Below are 20,586 nucleotides of genomic sequence, written 5' to 3'. Positions count from 1 at the left end.
AGAACTGGGGGGACACGGGGGTGAGAACTGGGGGGACATGGGGGTGAACTGGGGGGACACGGGGGACAAAAACTGGGGGGACACAGGGACCAGAACCGGGGTGACATTGGGGACAAGAACTGGGGGACACGGGGGTGAGACCTTGGGGGACATTGGGGTGAACTGGGGGTGACATTGGGGTGACAACTGGGGGGACACTGGGTGAGAACTGGGGTGACATTGGGTGAGAACTGGGGGGACACAGAATTGGGGTGACACAAGAATTGGGGGGTGACACAGGAGGTGACAATAACGGGGCAGGGACAGGAATTATGGGGTGACATTGGGGTGGTGAGAATTGGGGGGGACATGGATGGTGACACTGGGGAGACAGTTAGGGGGTGACAGGAGTGGGGGGGGCACAGGGGGGCTGGGGGGTCGGGGGTCACCCCCAGGCTGGAATTGGAGGGAGGGAGGGAGGAGGGACAGGGGGACACAGGGACACAGGGATGGGGACACAGGGACACGGGGACATGGGGACACAGGGACACAGGGACACGGGGACACAGGGATGGGGACACAGGGACAAGGGACACAGGGACACAGGGATGGGGACACAGGGATGGGGACACAGGGATGGGGACACAGGGACACAGGGACAGGGACACAGGGACACAGGGACACAGGGATACAGGGACAGGGACACAGGGACACAGGGACACAGGGACAGGGACACAGGGATGGGGACACAGGGACACAGGGACACAGGGATGGGGACACAGGGACACAGGGGGACAGAGTGTCCCTGTGGCAGTGGGGACATGGGGACCCCCCATGGCACCGGTGTCCCCAAGGTGCCACCTCCACCCCAGTGCCACCATCACCTCGTGGGGACAGCCAGGGGCAGAGCCCCTCTGGTCACCACAGAGCTGTCGGGGCTCAGGGCTGGGATTTGGGATTTTTTCAGGATTTTTGCAGATTGTAGCGGATCCGGGTCAGTTTTTCCCAAAACCACATTCCTGCTTTTCCCAAAACCACATTCCTGCTTCTCCCTCTATTCCCAAATATTCCCAGCCAGACCATTGTGGGAAGGCCAACACCTCCTGCTCCTGCTCCTGGGGGATGAAATCCCCCCCATGTCCCTGTGCTGGGGACAGATGGGAACGATCCCAAAGATCTGGGAACGCCACAGGGGATGGAGGGTTTATGGATTTTACTGGCGCTGATTTTAACCCAAAACTGGAGCAGCTGAGTTCATCATCATCATCATCATCACCATCATCCTCATCATCCTCATCCCATCCCAATATCCCATCCCATCCCAATATCCCATCCCATCCCATCCTCATCATCCTCATCCTCATCACCCTCATCCCATCCCAATATCCCATCCCAATATCCCATCCCATTATCCCATCCCATTATCCCATCCCAAATTCCCCCTTCCCTGAATCCCATCCTGCCCACCCTGCTGAGGACAATCCCCCCCTGGCACCCCCGACCCCGGAGCACCCCCGGGTTTTTCCCTGGGATGATTCCTTGGGAGCAGGGTGGGAATCAGGCCCTGGGATGTGGGGAAAGGCAAAGACTGACAACTTCAGTCCAGGGGTTTTAGGGAATGGCAAAGTCCCCATGGCAGCGGGATTTGGAATTCTCCTGGTGCCTACCTGGGATGGGATCCATGGGATGGGATAATGGGATAATGGGATATTGGGATGGGATGGGATGGGATGGGATGGGATGGGATGGGATATTGGGATGGGATGGGATATTGGGACGGGATGTTGGGGTGGGATGGGATATATTGGGATGGGATGTTGGGATGGGATGTTGGGATGTTGGGATGGGATGTTGGGATGGGATGGGATGTTGGGATGGGATGTTGGGATGGGATGTTGGGATGGGATGTTGGGATATTGGGATGGGATGTTGGGATGGGATGTTGGGATACAGTGGGATATGGCAGATGCTCCAAGCACAGGGCCCTGGGATTGGGATTTGTGCTGGGATCAGTGCTGGGGCTGGCCCTGGGATTGGGACCAGTGTTGGGATTGACCCTGGGGTCAGTGTTGGGATGAGGGTTGGGATCAGCACTGGGATCAGTGCAGGGATTGGGATCAGTGTTGGGATCAGGCTGGGATTGGGACTGGGATCAGGGTTGGGATCAGTGCTGGGATCAGCACTGGGATGAGGCTGGAATTGGGATTGGGATTGGGATCAGTGCTGGGATTGGGATCAGTGCTGGGATCAGTGTTGGGATCAGGGTTGGGATCAGTGCTGGGATTGGGATTGGGATCAGCACTGGGATTAGCACTGGGATTGGGATCTGTGTTGGGATCAGGCTGGGATTGGGATTGGAATTGGGATCAGTGCAGGGCCTGAGATTGGGATCAGGTTGGGATTGGGATCAGGTTGGGATTGGGATTGGGATTGGAATTGGGATCAGTGCAGGGACTGAGATTGGGATCAGGTTGGGATTGGGATCAGGCTGGGATTGGGATTGGGACTGGGATCAGTGCTGGGGTCAGGGTTGGGATCAGTGCTGGGGATCAGGACTGACCCCCGGGAGTCCCCCCAGCACACAAACCCCGCAGTGTGCGGGGCCGGGGCCGCTCCCGCGCTCCCGGAGCTCCGGCAGCTCCCGCCGGTCCCGAGCGGCCCCCGAGGGGCACCCGGGGCCCCTCCGGATCCCGGAGCTCCCCCCGAGCGGGGCCGGCTCGGCAGCGGCGGCTCCGGGCCCGTGAGTCAGCACAGCCGGATAAAAATATCCCCGGGCTGCGGGGGTGGGCAGGGCTGGGCTGCGGGAACGCGCCCGGGCCACCGTGGGAACCGCGGGGACCCGGCCGGGACCGGGGCAGGAACCGGGAACCGGGAACAGGGAACCGGGAACCGGGAACAGGGAACAGGGAACCGGGAACCGGCCCGGGCAGTGGCCCGGCTGCACCCGGCCTGCCGGCCACGGCATTCCCAGCCCTGCATCCCCAATTCCTGCATCCCCAATTCCTGCATCCCCATCCCTGCATCCCCATTCCCATCCCTGCATCTCCAGTTCCTGCTCTATATCCCCAAATTCCTGCATCCCCAATTCCTGCATCCCCAACTCCTGCATTCCCATTCCCATCCCTGTATCCCCAGTTCCTGTTCTGCATCCCAATTCCTGCATCCCCAATTCCTGCATCCCCATTCCTGCACCCCCAATTCCTGCTCTGCATTCCCAAATTCCTGCTCTGCATCCCCAATTCCTGCATCCCCAATTCCTGCTCTACATCCCCAAATTTCTTCAGCCCCAATTCCTGCACTGCATCCCCGAACTCCTGCCCTGCATCCCCAAATTCCTTCTCTACATCCCCAAATTCCTGCCCTGCACCCCGAACTCCAGCTCTCCATCCCCAATTCCTGCCCTGCATCCCCAATTCCTGCATCCCTAATTCCTGCATCTCCAATTCCTGCATCCCCAATTCCTGCATCCCTAATTCCTGCTCTGCATCCCCAAATTCCTACTCTGCATCCCCAAATGCCTTCTCTGCATCCCCAAATTCCTGCCCTGCACCCAGAACTCCAGCTCTCCATCGCCAATTCCTGCCCTGCATCCCCAATTCCTGCATCCCCAATTCCTGCTCTACATCCCCAAATTCCTGCTCTACATCCCCAGTTCCTGCTCTGCATCCCCAAATTCTTGCACCTCCAATTCCTGCATCCCCAAATTCCTGCCCTGCACCCAGAACTCCAGCTCTCCATCGCCAATTCCTGCTCTGCATCCCCCAATTCCTGCTCTACATCCCCAAATTCCTGCCCTGCACCCCCAATTCACCGTGGCCTCCCCATCCCCACGCTCCTGAGCAGCAGCCCCATCGCCCTACGGGCTCCCCATGCCATTCCCGGGCTGTCCCCGCTCCCCTGTGTCCCCTCAGTGCCATTCCCGGGCTGTCCCCGCTCCCCTGTGTCCCCTCAGTGCCATTCCCGGGCTGTCCCCGCTCCCCTGTGTCCCCTCAGTGCCACTCCCGAGCTGTCCCCGCTCCCCTGTGTCCCCTCAGTGCCATTCCCGGGCTGTCCCCGCTCCCCTGTGTCCCCTCAGTGCCACTCCCGAGCTGTCCCCGCTCCCCTGTGTCCCCTCAGTGCCATTCCCGGGCTGTCCCGTGTCCCCTGTGTCCCCTCAGTGCCATTCCCGGGCTGTCCCGTGTCCCCTGTGTCCCCTCAGTGCCATTCCCGGGCTGTCCCCGCTCCCCTGTGTCCCCTCAGTGCCACTCCCGAGCTGTCCCCGCTCCCCTGTGTCCCCTCAGTGCCATTCCCGGGCTGTCCCCGCTCCCCTGTGTCCCCTCAGTGCCACTCCCGGGCTGTCCCCGCTCCCCTGTGTCCCCTCAGTGCCACTCCCGGGCTGTCCCCGCTCCCTGTGTCCCCTCCCTGTGCCGAGGCAGCGGAGCGAGGCCCTTGGGATGCGGGTCAGCAATTCCCGGCAGCGCGGGATGCTGGGCAGGGAGGGGACTGCAGTGTCCCCGTGTCCCCGTGTCCCTGTTTCTCCGTGTTCCCTCCGGTGTCCCTGCACCTCTGCATCCCTGTGTCCTTGCATCCTTCAATTCCAATGTCCCTGCATCTTAATGTCCCAATGTCCCCGTGTCCCTATTTCTCCGCGTTCCCATATCCTTGCACCCCTGTCCCTGTGTTTCCACATCCTCAGGTCCCTGCATTCCTCTGTCCCTGTGTCCCTGTTTCTGTGTCCCTGCATCCCTGTGTCCCTGTGTTTCCACATCCTCAGGTCCCTGCATTCCCATGTCCCTGCATCCCTGTGTCCCTGCATTCCCAGATCCCATTCCCCTGTTTCCCATGTCCCCATGTCCCAGCATTCCACATCCTCATCTCCCTGTGTCCCTGTGTTTCCATATCCTCAGGTCCTTGCATTCCCCTGTCCCTGCATCCCTGCATCCCTGAGTCCCTGCATTCCCCTGTCTCTGTGTCCCTGTGTCCCTGCATCCCTGTGTCCCTGCATTCCCCTGTCTGTGTCCCCGTGTCTCTGCATTCCCAGATCCCATTCCCCTGTTTCCTATGTTCCAGCATCCCACATCCTCTTGTCCCTGTGTCCCTGTGTTTCCATGTCCCCTGTCCCTGCATTCCCCTGTGTCCCTGTGTCCCTGCATTCCCCTGTCTCTGTGTCCCTGCGTCCCTGCATTCCCATATCCCATTCCCCTGTTTCCCATGTCCCCATGTCCCAGCATTCCACATCCTCATGTCCCTGTGTCCCTGTGTTTCCATGTCCCACATCCCAGTGCCTCCCCTGTGCTCCCATATCCCATTCCCTTGTTTCCCGTGTCCCAGCATTCCATGTCCCCATGTCCCTGTGTCCCCGTGTCCCTGTGTCCCCGTGTCCCTGTGTCCCCATGTCCCTGTGTCCCCATGTCCCTGTGTCCCTACATTCCCATATCCCGTTCCCCTGTGTCCCCATATCCCTGTATCCCTGTGTCCCTGTGTCCCCGTGTCCCTGTGTCCCTACATTCCCATATCCTGTTTCCCAGTGTCCCCATGTCCCTGTGTCCCCATGTCCCCATGTCCCTGTGTCCCCATGTCCCTGTGTCCCTGCATTCCCATATCCTGTTCCCCAGTGTCCCCATGTCCCTGTGTCCCTGTGTCCCCATATCCCTGTGTCCCTGTGTCCCCATATCCCTGTGTCCCTGTGTCCCTGTGTCCCCATGTCCCTGTGTCCCTGCATTCCCATATCCTGTTCCCCGGTGTCCCCATGCCCCCCTGTCCTTGTGCCCCCACCCCGGCACCACCAGCCACATCCGGATCCACGCCCACATCTGGATCCACAGCTGCACAACTGGGACACAACTGCACCCGTGTCCACCACATCTGCACCCACAGCAACATCTGGATCCGCGTCCACACCTGGATCCAGGGCCACAGCTGCCACCGTGACCACATCTGGATCTGCAGCCACAAACCACATCTGGATCCGCGCCCACACCTGGATCCAGGGTCACAGCTGCCACCGTGACCACATCTGGATCCGTGCCCAAACTGCATCCACACCAACATCTGCATCCCTGCCCACATCGGGATCCGTGCCCAAAACTGCATCCACATCAACATCTGCATCCCTGCCCACATCTGCATCCATGCCAACATCTGCATCCACTGTATCTGCAGCCACGGTCACATCTGGATCCATAAATCCCATCTGGATCCATAAATCCCACCTGGATCCATAAATCCCATCTCCATCCCTGCCCACATCTGGATCCGTGCCCAAACTGCATCCACACCAACATCTGGATCCACTGTGTCTGCAGCCACGGCCACATCTGGATCCATAAATCCCATCTGGATCCATAAATCCCACCTGGATCCATAAATCCCATCTGGATCCATAAATCCCACCTGGATCCATAAATCCCACCTGGATCCATAAATCCCACCTGGATCCATAAATCCCATCTCCATCCCTGCCCACATCTGGATGGGAGCACCACTCCCTGAATTCCAGCTCAGGGGCACCGTGGCAGCCGGCGGGGTGTGGGGGAGGGATCTGGGATCCACCTTGGAATTGTGAATCACGGAACAATGACCCAAAAACGGGCCCCGAGCTCCGGAGCTGCAATCAGGGAAATCACAGGAATTCCAGGGAATTTTAATATCCAGAGAGGTTCACGGGAACGGGTTCACACAGGGGGATCCATCCAGAACCCAGCCCCACATCCAACCCCACATCCACCCAGAATCCAACCCCACATCCAGCCTGAATCCAACCCCACATCCACCCTGCATCCCCTGGCATCTCCTGGGATCTCAGCATCACCTGGGATCTCCCCATATCCCACAGGATCTCTGGGTATCCCTGGGATCTCTGGGTACCCCCAGGATCCCTGGATTCCCCCAAGATCTCTGGATACCCCCAGGATCTCTGGGTACCTACTCCAGGATCTCTGGGTATCCCTGGAATCTCTAGATATCCCCAGGATCTCTGGGCACTTCTGGGATCTCTGAGTATTCTCAGGATCTCTGGGTACCCCCAGGATCTCTGGGTATCCCTGGGATCTCTGGACACCCCTGGAATCTCTGGGTACCCCGCGATCTCTGGGTATCCTTGGGATCTTTGGATACCCACAGGATACTCTGGGTACCTCCAGGATCACTGGATACCCCTGAGATCTCTGGGTACCTCTGGAATCTCTGGGTACCCCCAGGATCTCTGGGTATCCCTGGGATCTCTGGATATCCCCAGGATCTCTGGGCATCCCTGGAATCTCCGGATACCCCTGGGATCTCTGGGTATCGCTGGGATCTCTGGATATCCCACAGGATCTCTGGGTACCCCAGGATCTCTGGATACCCCCAGGATCTCTGAGTATCCCTGGGATCTCTGGGTACCCCCGGGATCTCTGGATACCCCTGGAATCTCTGGGTAACCCCAGGATCTCTGGGTACCCCTGGAATCTCTGGATACCCCTGGGATCTCTGGGTACCTCTGGAATCTCTGGATACCTCTGGAATCTCTGGGTACCCCTGGAATCTCTGGGTACGGCTGGGATCTCTGGATATCCCACAGGATCTCTAGGCATGGCCGCACCCTCTGGTCCCTCACAGTTGCTGCCCCCAGACCCCCCTGGATCCCCCCAGACCCCCCCAGACCCCCCGGACCCCCCGCCCCCCCCGGACCCCCGGCCGTACCTCCCGCTGCATGACGAGCTCCTTGGTGAACAGCGTGGCCTCCTCGCTGAAGGGCTCCCCCTCCTGCGCCAGCCCCGGCGCGTTCCGGGCGCCCCGCGGGCACTCGATCCCTGCGGGGACATGGGGACAGTCAGGGGACACCGGGACAGGGGACACCGGGATGGTCAGGGGACACGGGGATGGTCAGGGGACATCGGGTCAGGGGACACCGGGACAGTCAGGGGACACTGGGAGGGTCAGGGGACACCGGGTCAGGGGACACCGGGTCAGGGGACACTGGGTCAGGGGACACTGGGTCAGGGGACACTGGAATGGTCAGGGGACACGGAGACAGTCAGGGGACACGGAGACAGTCAGGGGACACGGGGATGGTCAGGGGACATCGGGTCAGGGGACACCGGGAGGGTCAGGGGACATTGGGAGGGTCAGGGGACTCCGGGATGGTGAGGGGACACCGGGACAGTCAGGGGACACCGGGACAGTCAGGGGACACGGGGACGGTCAGGGGACACTGGGATGGTCAGGGGACAGGGAACACTGGGATGGTACCCCAAGAAGGGGACACTGGGAATGGCACCATGGGAATGGCACCCCAGGAAGGGGACTCTGGAACATGGGAGATGTGGGGAGCTCTGGGAGGGTCCAGGGGGGCACAGCTGTGGGACAGGCTGGGATGGGGACACGGGGACACACAAGGATGGGGACACACAGGGATGGGGACACGGGGACACACTGTGACAGGGACACGGGGACACAGCCAGGCCCCCACCCATCCCCCTCTGTCACAGCCCCTCCCCTGCCCCCGGGATCCCCCCGGCTGGGAGCACAGGGAAGTCCTGCATTATTAATGATCATTTACATAATTTGCATAATGAATGAAGCTCCGGGAATTGGGAATTGCAGATCCGAGCCGGAGCCACGAGTGAGGAGGGGCCACATCCCAGGGACACGGCAGTGCCACCAACACCCGGGGACACGGGGACAGAGGGACACGGGGACACAGGGACACAGAGACACGGGGACACGGGGACAGGGGGACACGGGGACACGGGGACACGGGGACACGGGGACACAGAGACACAGGGACACAGGGACACGGGGACACGGGGACACGGGGACACAGAGACACAGGGACACGGGGACTCAGGGACTCAGCGACACAGGGACAGGGGGACACGGGGACACAGGGACAGGGGGACACAGGGACATGGGGACACGGGGACTCAGGGACTCAGGGACACAGGGACAGGGGGACACGGGGACACAGGGACAGGGGGACACGGGGACACGGGGACACAGGGACCTGGGGACACAGATACACAGGGACATGGGGACACAGGGACACGGGGACACGGGGACATGGGGACACGGGGACACAGGGACAGGGGGACACAGGGACACAGGGACAGGGGGACACGGGGACACAGATCCCGCCTGGAGCAGCTGGCACCAGCCAGAACCCATCCTGCGGGACAATGTCCCTGTGCCACCGGGTCCTTCCTCATCCTCATCCCCATCATCATCCTCATCCCCATCCCTGGACCTGTCAGATCCTCATCCCCATCCCTATGGGATCCCCATCCTCATCCCTGTCCTGTCCCCATTCCCATTCCCATTCCCCATTCCCATCCCCATTCCCATCCCATCCCATCACATTCCCATTCCCATTCCCATCCCATCCCATTCCCATTCCCATCCCCATTCCCATTCCCATTCCCATCCCCATTCCCATTCCCATTCCCATTCCCATTCCCATTCCCATCCCATTCCCATTCCCATTCCCATCCCCAGGCCCTGCTGCCTCCAAGGGAAGCCATTTCCAGGGAATCCAGCAGGAGATTCCCAGCCCTGTCCCTGCCCCTCATGGCACCAATGTCCCTGTCCCCAAAAAAGGGGACACAAAGGGGAATTCTGGGAAACACAGCAGAGTGTGGGATGGGGAGCAGGAAATCCCGGGATCTCTGTCCATGAGTTGGAACCACCAGGCCCATCCAAACTCTGGGATCACCCCGGGATCCTCCTTCCAGCACGGGGTGGGGTCTGGCACGGCTCTGATCCCAGCCCTGGCTCTGATCCCGACCCAGCCCTGATCCCAAACTTCTCCAGCGAGGAGCATCCCCCAGGGTTGTGCTGGGAATGGGAATGGGAATGGGAACGGGATGGGAATGGGATGGGAATGGGATGGGAATGGGAATGGGGATGGGGATGGGAATGGGATGGGAATGGGAATGGGATGGGATGGGAATGGGAATGGGAATGGGATGGGAATGGGATGGGAATGGGATGGGAATGGGATGGGAATGGGAATGGGAATGGGATGGGAATGGGATGGGAATGGGATGGGAATGGGATGGGAATGGGAATGGGAATAGGATGGGAATGGGATGGGAATGGGATGGGAATGGGGAGCTGGAGCTGCCCCTCCTCCTCCTGGAAGGGGCCAGGAGGGCTCATGGACCACAATGGGATCCACAGGGGGATCCACAGGGGCATCCACAATGGAACCCACAACGAAATTCCCAATGGAGATCCACGATTGAATTCCCAATGGAACCCACAATGGGATCCACAATGGAATTACCAGTGGAATCCACAATGGGATCCACAGTGGAATTCACAATGGGATCCACAATGGAATTCTCGGTGGGATCCACAATGGGATCTACAATGGAATTCTCGGTGGGATCCACAATGGGATCTACAATGGGATCCACAATGGAATTCCCAATTGATTCCACAGTGGGATCCACAAGGGGATCTAAATTGGCATGTACAATGAAATTCCCAATGGGATCCACAATGGAACCCACAATGGAACCCACAATGGGATCCACAATGGGACTAACAATGGAATTCCCAGTGGGATCCACAATGGGATCTACAATGGGATCCACAATGGAACCCACAATAGAATTCCCAATGGGATCCACAAGGGGATCCACAATTGAATTTCCAATTCAATCCACAATGGGGATCCACAATGGAATTCCCAATGGAATCCACAATAGGATCCACAATGGGATCCACAATGGAACCCACAGTGGGATCCACAATGGGATCCACAATGGAATTCACAATGGAACCCACAATGGAATCTACAATGGAATCCACAAGGGGATCCACAATGGAATTCCCAATGAGATCCAAAATGGAATTCCCAATGGAACCCACAATGGGATCCACAATGGAATCCACAATGGAATCCACAATGGAACCCACAATGGGATCCACAATGGGATCCACACTGGAATTCCTCCCCTCAAAGTAACAAGGGAAGAGCTGAGCAAGCCCCGGAATCCTTGAGCTCCGCCAGCTCGCGGCTCCTCCGGGCTGGGATCCCGCTCCGGGTCCCCTCCGGCCTCTGACGCTCCCCCAGCCCAGCTGAGGGAAGGTTCTGGAAAAGGGAGCGCTCCAAGGGCGGGAATGCTGGCGGGAGAGGGGAGGGGACGCTGGACACCCGGAAAAGTTCTGCTGCGCTTTATAAATAGCAGCTAATCCCGAATCCCGCGCCGCTCCCCGGGAAGCCGTGAGGGATTAACGAGGGCTGCGGCTGCAGGGCTGCAGCTTTCCCCCCCCAAAATTCCCAGACAATTCCAGAACAATCCCAGGGCCCTGGGGCCGCTCCCAGTCCTGAGCCAGCCCCCCAGGGATGGGGGCAGGAATTCCACAGTGTCCCAGAGCATCCTGCGGCACCCTGAGCATCCCTGGGAGTCCCAGAGCATCCCATGGACATTCCAGAGCATCCCATGGACATTCCAGAGCATTCCTGGGAGTCCCTCAGCATAACATGGACATTCCAGAGCATCCCTGGGAATCCCTCCGCATCCCATGGACATTCCAGAGCATCCCATGGACATTCCAGAGCATTCCTGGGAATCCCTCACCAATGGACATTCCAGAGCATTCCTGGGAGTCCCTCAGCATCCCATGGACATCCCAGAACATTCCTGGGAATCCCTCACCATCCCATGGACATTCCAGAGCATTCCTGGGAATCCCTCAGCATCCCATAGACATTCCAGAGCATTCCAGAGCATTCCTGGGAGTCCCTCAGCATCCCATGGACATTCCAGAGCATTCCTGGGAATCCCTCACCATCCCATGGACATTCCTGGGAATCCCTCAGCACCCCATGGACATCCCAGGGCACTCCTGGGTGTCCCACCTCACCCCGCAGCACTCCCAGATTATCCCACAGCATCCCTGGAGCAGGATTCCAGGAGGAATTCCTCTCCTCCCAATGGGAACAGGTAGAACAGATCTTCCCAGGGAGAATCCCCCAGAGCCAGGGCCCTTCCAGCCCGGATTCCAGGGACTGGAGCAGTTTCTCCCCCTCGCTGTGCCGGGATCTGGGCAGGGATCGGGGCCGGGTGCCAGGGGTCAAGTTCCCGCTGGATTGGTGGATTTTGGGAGCAGGGGAGGCGAGCAGGAGGGAGGGGACACCCGGGAGTGGGGCTGGAATGCCGAGGATCCACTCCAGATCCCGGGACAGCCCCACAAAGTGGGAAACACTCACCGGAAAAACTCCGGACAAACTCCGGACAAACTCCGCATTCCCGCCCCTGCCTCCCAATTCCACGGCTCCCAGGGAAGATTTTGGACCCCTTGGAGCCACCTGGCCACTCCAACATCCCCGGAGGTGCCCCCTCATCCCTCGGGAATTCTCCCTTTCCCAGCCCCCGCTCCGGGAAGGCGTCAGGTTCCCGAGTTTTGCCGGGAGAGAGGAATTCGGGATTAAAGCGGCGCCTGTATTTGCACATATTTATAGTGCTCTGACGGATCTATTTTAGCTGGAAAGCCGGGATGAGCTCCCTCGGGAGCATCCCTGGAGTCACATTTTAAGGGACTTGGCATCTCTTTCTGGTGCTCATTTGCATTTGATATCCATAAAAAAGGCAGGCGTTGATAAAAGGCGGATATTTATCCTATTCCTGGCTTGGCAGAGGAGGGTTGGGAATGGCACCGGGGAGAAATCCAACAAAAAAAAGGGAAGAGAAAAGCCAGGAGGTCCCGCTGGGATGGTGGGATGCTATGGGATGGGATTGGGATCAATCCCTTCTAGAGCAGAGCGGGGTGCAGTAGGAATCCCACTGGAGCAGGAATCCCAGTGGAGCAGGAATCCCAGTGGAGCAGGAATGCCCATCCTCATCCCCATCCCATTCCCATCTTCATCCCATTCCCATTCCCATCCTCATCCTCCTTCTCATTCTGACCCTCATCCTATCACCATCCCCATCCTCATCCTCATCCTCATCCTGCTCTGCGTTTTCAATCTGTCTTCATCACATTCCCACCCTCATCCTCATCTCCTCATCCTCGTCCAAATCCCATCCTCATCCTCATCCCATTCCCATCTTCATCCCATTCCCATTCCCATCCTCCTCCTCATTCTGACCCTCATCCTATCATCGTCCCCATCCTCATCCTCCTCCTGCTCTGAGTTTTCAAACCATCTTCATCCCATTCCCATCCTCATCCTCATCCTCATTCTGACCCTCATCCTATCACTGTCCCCATCCTCATCCTCATCCTGCTCTGCATTTTCAATCCATCTTCATCCCATCCCCATCCTCATCCTCATCTCCTCATCCTCATCCAAATCCCATTCTCATCCTCATCCCATTCTCATCCTCCTCCTCATTCTGACCCCCATCCTATCACTGTCCCCATCCTCATCCTCATCTTCATCCTGCTCTTCATTCTCAGTCCATCTTCATCCCATCCCCATCTTCATCCCATTCCCATTCCCATCCTCATCGCCATTCCCATCTTCATCCTCATCCTCATCCCATCCTCATCCTCATCCTCATCCTCATCCTGCTCTTCAGTCTCAATCCATCCCATCCCATCCCATCCCATTCCCATCCCCATCCCGCTGTTCCCTCCCTCTCCCCAGTTTGTGCTTCCCCGGCTGTTCCCAGGTTTTTTGGGATCATGCTTCCCAATCCCACCCAGGCCATGTTCCCGTGCTGACCCAGGCCATGTCCCTGTGCTGACCCAGGCCACGTTCCCGTGCTGACCCAGGCCATGTTCCTGTGCTGACCCAGGTCATGTTCCCGTGCTGACCCAGGCCATGTTCCCGTGCCCACCCAGGCCAGTTCCCTGCCCACCCAGGCCATGTTCCCTTGCTGACCCAGGCCATGTTCCCTTGCTGACCCAGGCCATGTTCCCGTGCTGACCCAGGCCATGTTCCCATGCTGACCCAGGCCATGTTCCCGTGCTGACCCAGGCCATGTTCCTGTGCTGACCCAGGCCATTTCCCGTGCTGACCCAGGCCATGTTCCCATGCTGACCCAGGCCATGTTCCCGTGCTGACCCAGGCCACGTTCCCGTGCTGACCCAGGCCATGTTCCTGTGCTGACCCAGGCCATGTTCCCGTGCTGACCCAGGCCATGTTCCTGTGCTGATCCAGGTCATGTTCCCGTGCTGACCCAGGCCATGTTCCCGTGCCCACCCAGGCCAGTTCCCTGCCCACCCAGGCCATGTTCCCATGCTGACCCAGGCCATGTTCCCTTGCTGACCCAGGCCATGTTCTGTGCTGACCCAGGCCATGTTCCCATGGTGACCCAGGCCATGTTCCCGTGCTGACCCAGGCCATGTTCCTGTGCTGACCCAGGCCATGTTCCCGTGCCCACCCAGGCCAGTTCCCTGCCCACCCAGGCCATGTTCCCGTGCTGACCCAGGCCATGTTCCCGTGCTGACCCAGGCCATGTTCCCGTGCTGACCCAGGCCATGTTCCCATGCTGACCCAGGCCATGTTCTGTGCTGACCCAGGCCATGTTCCCATGGTGACCCAGGCCATGTTCCCGTGCTGACCCAGGCCATGTTCCCACGCTGACCCAGGGATGTCCCGTGCCCACCCAGGCCATGTCCCAGGCTGTCCCACCTGCCAGCAGGAAGGTGATCAGGCAGGTCTCCTTGGGCAGGAAGAGTTTGAGGCGGGAGCCGCTGAACACGTACTCCACCACGGCCTCGGAGCGGCCGGCGCGCTGCAGGAAGGGCAGGAACTGCTTCGCCTTCTGCGTGTCCTGAGGGAAACGGGGATTCAGGGAGAGCCCCGGGCCATGGAACGGGACTGGGGAACGGGGCTGAGCGTTCCCAGCTCGGGGTGGGGCTGTGCATCCCAAACACAGTCCAGAGACAGCCCAAACACAGCCCAAATACATCCTAAACACAGCCCAAAATCCCAAACACAGCCCAGACACAGCCCAAAATCCCAAACACAGCCCCAAACACAGCCCAAACACAGCCCAAAATCCCAAACACAGCCCAGACACAGCCCAGACACAGCCCAGACACAGCCCAGACACAGCCCAAAACACAGCCTAAGTACACCCCCAAGCACAGCCCAAACACAGCCCAAAATCCCAAATACATCCTAAACACAGCCCAAACACAGCCCAGACAGAGCCCAAAATCCCAAACACAGCCCAAAACAGATCCCAAAACACAGCCCAAAATCCCAAATATACCCCAAACACAGCCCAAAATCCCAAATACATCCTAAACACAGCCCAAAATCCCAAATATACCCCAAACACAGCCCAAAATCCCAAATACATCCTAAACACAGCCCAAAATCCCAAACAGATCCCAAACACAGCCCACACACACCCCAAAATCCCAAAGAGATCCCAAAACACATCTCAAAATACACCCAAAACCCCCAAATACATCCCAAACACAGCCCAAAATCCCAAATATATCCCAAACACAGCCCAAAATCCCAAACACATCCCAAAACACACCTCAAAATACATCCAAAAATCCCAAATACATCCCAAAGTAAATCCCAAATAGATCCCAAAACACACCCCAAATCCATCCTAAAATCCCAAACACATCCCAAAACACACCCCAAATCCATCCCGAAATCCCAAACACATCCCAAAACACATCTCAAATATGTCCCAAAACGCATCCCAAATCCATCCCAAAATCCCAAGTATATCCCAAAATCCATCCTAAACTCATCCCAAAAATGCACCTCAAAACACATCTGAAAATCCCAAATCCATCCCTAAATAAATCCCAAATACATCCTAAAACACATTCCAAACACAGCCCAAATATATCCCAAAATGCATCCCAAACCCATCCCAAGTATATCCCCAAACCCATCCCAAAAATATCCCAAAACACATCTTAAAATACATCTCAAAACACATCTCAAAAATCCCAGATACATCCCAAAATAAATCCTAAATATATCCCAAAACACATCCCAAATACATCCCCAATCCAGTCAAAACAAATCCAGAATTCATCCCTAAAGCCATCCCCAAATCCACCCAGAATTCATCCCTAAACCCCAAATCCATATCAAAATCTATCCCAAAACCCCAAACACACCCCAAAATCCCAAATCCATCCTAAAATCCTAAAACCCCAAACACACCCCAAAACCCCAAATCCATCCCAAAATCCCAAAACCCCAAACACACCCCAAAATCCCAAATCCATCCCGAAATCCCAAAACCCCAAATCCACCCCAAAACCCCAAACACACTCCAAAATCCCAAATCCATCACAAAACCCCAAATCCATCCCAAAACTCCAAAATCCCAAACACACCCCAAAACCCCAAATCCATCCCAAAACCCTAAACACACCCCAAAATCCCAAATCCATCCCAAAATCCCAAATCCATCCCAAAACCCCAAACACACCCCAAAATCCCAAAACCCCAAATCCATCCCAAACCCCTAAACACACCCCAAAATCCCAAAACCCCAAATCCATCCCAAAACCCTAAACACACCCCAAAATCCCAAACACACCCCAAATCCCAAACACACCCCAAAATCCCAAATCCACCCCAAAACCCCAAACACATCCCATAACCCCAATCCCAACCCCAAAACCCCCATTTCCCCATCCCTACGGAGCCTCCCCTCCCTCTCCCCCATCCTGGGATCCCCCTCCCTGCCCCAGAACATTCGTTAATTGAGGGAACCCTAACGAACCCTAACCCCAGATCCCAAATCCCCTCGGCAGAGCCGGCCCCTCCCGGTGCTGCTCCCACAGCTCCCGGTTTGTTCATCCATGGGAAAAACGGGAAAAACCCCAACAGCTCCCAAAAACCAGCGCTGGGTGGGATGGATCCCGTTTGGTAAAAAAGTGGGATTGATCCCGTTTGATCAAATAAAAGTGGGATTGATCCCGTTTGATCAAATAAAAGTGGGATTTATTCTGTTTGATAAAAAAAGTGGGATTGATCCCTTCTGGCAAAAAAGTGGGATTGATCCCATATGATCAAACAAACGTGGGATTGATCCTGTTTGATCAAATAAACATGGGATTGATCCCATTTGATCAAAGGCGGAATGGATCCCATTTGATAAAAAAGTGGGATTGATCCCATTTGGTAAAATAAACGTGGGATTGATCCCTTTTGATCAAATAAACGTGGGATTGATTTTGTTCGGTAAAAGAATTGTGGGATTGATTCCATTTGGTAAGAAAGCGGGATTGATCCCTTTTGATGAAAGGTGGGATTGATTCTGTTTGATTAAACAAAGGTGGGATCGATCCTGTTTGATAAAAAAGTGGAATTGATCCCATCTGACCAAACAAAGGGATGATTGATCCCGTTCAATCAAACAAACACGGGATTGATCCCATTTGATCAAAGGTGGGATTGATCCTGTTCGGTAAAAGAAATGTGGGATTGATCCCTTTTGATCAAACAAACATTTGATCAAACAAAGGTGGGATTGATCCTGTTTGATAAAAAAGTGGGATTGATCCCTTTTGATCAAAGGTGGGATTGATCCCATTTGATTTAAAAAGTGGGATTGATCCCATCTGATCAAAGGTGGGATTGATCCCATTTGATCAAACAAACGTGGGATCATGTTTGATGAAAGATGGGATTGATTCTGTTTGATTAAACAAAGGTAGGATTGATCCTGTTTGACCAAAGGTGGGATTGATCCCTTTTGATCAAACAAACATTTGATCAAACAAAGGTGGGATTGATCTCTTTTGATGAAAGGTGGGATTGATCCTGTTTGATCAAAGGTGGGATTGACCCCATCTGATCAAACAAACGTGGGATTGATTTTGTTCAGTAAAAGAAATGTGGGATTGATCCCATTTGATAAAAAAGTGGGATTGATCCCTTTTGATGAAAGGTGGGATTGATCCTGTTTGATAAAAGAAATGTGGGATTGATCCCTTTTGACCAAACAAACATTTGATCAAACAAAGGTGGGATTGATCCTGCTTGATAAAAAAGTGGGATTGATCCCTTTTGATCAAACAAAGGTGGGATTGATCCTGTTTGATCAAACAAACGTGGGATTGATTCTGTTTGGTAAAAGAAATGTGGGATTGATCCCTTTTGATCAAAGGTGGGATTGATCCCATTTGATTTAAAAAGTGTGATTGATCCCATCTGATCAAAGGTGGGATTGATCCCATTTGATCAAACAAACGTGGGATCATGTTTGATGAAAGATGGGATTGATTCTGTTTGATTAAACAAAGGTGGGATTGATCCTGTTTGACCAAAGGTGGGATTGATCCCTTTTGATCAAACAAAAGTGGGATTGATTCTGTTTGGTAAAAGAAATGTGAGATTGATCTCTTTTGATCAAACAAAGGTGGGATTGATCCCATTTGATAAAAAAGTGGGATTGATCCCTTTTGATCAAACAAAAGTGGGATTGATCCCTTTTGATCAAACAAAAGTGGGATTGATCCCTTTTGATCAAATAAACATGGGATTGGTCCTGTTTGGAAAAACCAAAGTGGGATTGATCCCATTTGATCAAAGGTGGGATTGACCCCGTCTGATCAAACAAACGTGGGATTGGTCCCATTTGATCAAACAAACATGAGATTGATTCTGTTTGATCAAACAAAGGTGGGATTGATCCAGTTTGGTAAAACAAATGTGGGATTGATCCCTTTTGATCCCGCGCTCCAGAGCAGATCCTCACCCCGGAGATGTCGGCCACCCTGTGGATCGGCACCTCCTTCTTGCTGTGCAGCCCCTTCCCGTTCTTGATGGCCCTGGGAGGAGAGGGAGCGCTGGAGTCAGCTCCAGGAGGGGCTGGAGCCGGCCCCGGGCTGGGGGATGAGGGATTTCCATCGGGAAATCATGGAATGGGGACAGGAGGGCACGGAGCGCACGGAAAAGCAGCGGGAACAGGAGCAGCTGCCAGAGCCCGGCCCGAGGCTGGACCTGGGTCAGCACAGGGATGCAGGGCTGGGATCGGGGTGTTACCCTGGGATGTTCCCTGGGATGTTCCCCTGGGATGTTCCCCCTGTTCCCCTGGGATGTTCCCCTGGGATGTTCCCTGGGATGTTCCCCTGGGATGTTCCCCTGGGATGTTCCCTGGGATGTTCCCTTGGGATGTTCCCTGGGATGTTCCCCTGGGATGTTCCCCCTGTTCCCTGGGATGTTCCCCTGGGATGTTCCCTGGGATGTTCCCCTGGGATGTTCCCTGGGATGTTCCCCTGGGATGTTTCCTGGGATGTTCCCCCTGTTCCCCTGGGATATTTCCTGGGATGTTCCCTGGGATGTTCCCTTGGGATGTTCCCCCTGTTCCCCTGGGATGTTCATTGGGATGTTCATTGGGATGTTCATTGGGATGTTCCCTTGGGATGTCCCCTGGGATGTTCCCTGGGATGTTCCCTGGGATGTTCCCTGGGATGTTCCCCCTGTTCCCCTGGGATGTTCATTGGGATGTTCCCCTGGGATGTTCCCTGGGATGTTCCCCTGGGATGTTTCCTGGGATTTTCCCCTGGGATGTTCCCCTGGGATGTTCCCCCTGTTCCCCTGGGATGTTCCCCTGGGATGTTCCCTTGGGATGTTCCCTTGGGATGTTCCCTGGATGTTCCCTTGGGATGTTCCCTGGGATGTTCCCCCTGTTCCCCTGGGATGTTCCCTGGGATGTTCCCCCTGTTCCCCTGGGATGTTCCCTGGGATGTTCCCCCTGTTCCCCAGCGATCCCTGTGGGCACGGGGGGCACCAGGATATGGGATCATGGGGACACTGGGATATGGGATCCCTGTGGCAATGGGGACACTGGGATATGGGATCCCTGTGGCAATGGGACACTGGGATATGGGATCATGGGGACACTGGGATATGGGATCCCTGTGGGAATGGGGACACTGGGATATGGGATCATGGGGACACTGGGATATGGGATCCCTGTGGGAATGGGGACACTGGGATATGGGATCATGGGGACACTGGGATATGGGATCCCTGTGGGAATGGGACACTGGGATATGGGATCATGGGGGAACATCCCCATGGGGAGCTGGGCTGAGCACACCTGGATCTCGTGCACCTGAGACACGGCTGGGGACAGACAGACAGACAGACAGGGGACACGGCTGGGGACAGACAGATGGACAGGAGACACGGTTGGGGACACACAGAGACACAGGGGACACGGCTGGGGACAGATGGACACCCAGGGGACACAGCTGGGGACAGATGGACACTCAGGGGACACAATTGGGGACAGACAGACAGCCAGGGGACACGGTTGGGTACAGATGGACACTCAGAGGACACAGCTGGGGACAGACGGACCCTCAGGGCCCCGGCACACCCCGTCCCTCCCTCCCCCATCCCCCCCCCCGGTGTCCCAGCCCGCGCTCACCGTGCCTCGGCCGCCAGCAGCTCGTCGTAGTGCGCCGAGCGCTGGTCATCGTCCTGCCGGTACCGCAGCACCGTGGCCAGGCCCTTGCTGACCAGCGCCTCCGCGATGTTGCTGCGGGAACGGGAACGGGAACGGGACGGATCGGGGCGGGAATCAGGGCAGGGAGATCCCAGTCCTGTCCTGTCCCATCCCTTTATCCCATTCCTTTATCCCAACCCTTTATCCCTATATCCCTTTATGCCTTCCCTTTATCCCATCCTTTTATCCCATCCCATCCCTTTATCCCATCCCTATATCCCATCCCTTTATCCCATCCCTT

The 20,586-nt window shown here is 56.3% G+C and overlaps 1 protein-coding gene across 1 annotated transcript in view; it reads right to left on the bottom strand.

Annotated features, from left to right (window-relative positions):
* The window catches only part of SND1 (staphylococcal nuclease and tudor domain containing 1), a 109,414-nt gene that overhangs the window by 15,712 nt on the left and 73,116 nt on the right, over positions 1–20,586 (bottom strand). Inside the window, exons 13-16 of the mRNA XM_033057970.2 lie at positions 20,268–20,378; positions 18,588–18,660; positions 14,528–14,669; positions 7,642–7,751 (exon numbers count right to left, since the gene is read on the bottom strand). Coding sequence (XP_032913861.1) covers positions 7,642–7,751; positions 14,528–14,669; positions 18,588–18,660; positions 20,268–20,378 — 436 coding nt within the window. The remainder of the gene's footprint in view (positions 1–7,641; positions 7,752–14,527; positions 14,670–18,587; positions 18,661–20,267; positions 20,379–20,586) is intronic.

The sequence above is a fragment of the Catharus ustulatus genome, chromosome 4 (assembly GCF_009819885.2).
Source record: "Catharus ustulatus isolate bCatUst1 chromosome 4, bCatUst1.pri.v2, whole genome shotgun sequence".
Taxonomy (NCBI): Eukaryota; Metazoa; Chordata; class Aves; order Passeriformes; family Turdidae; genus Catharus; species Catharus ustulatus.
Note: the sequence above shows the minus strand (reverse complement) of the source record. Positions and strands in the feature narration are given on the sequence as shown.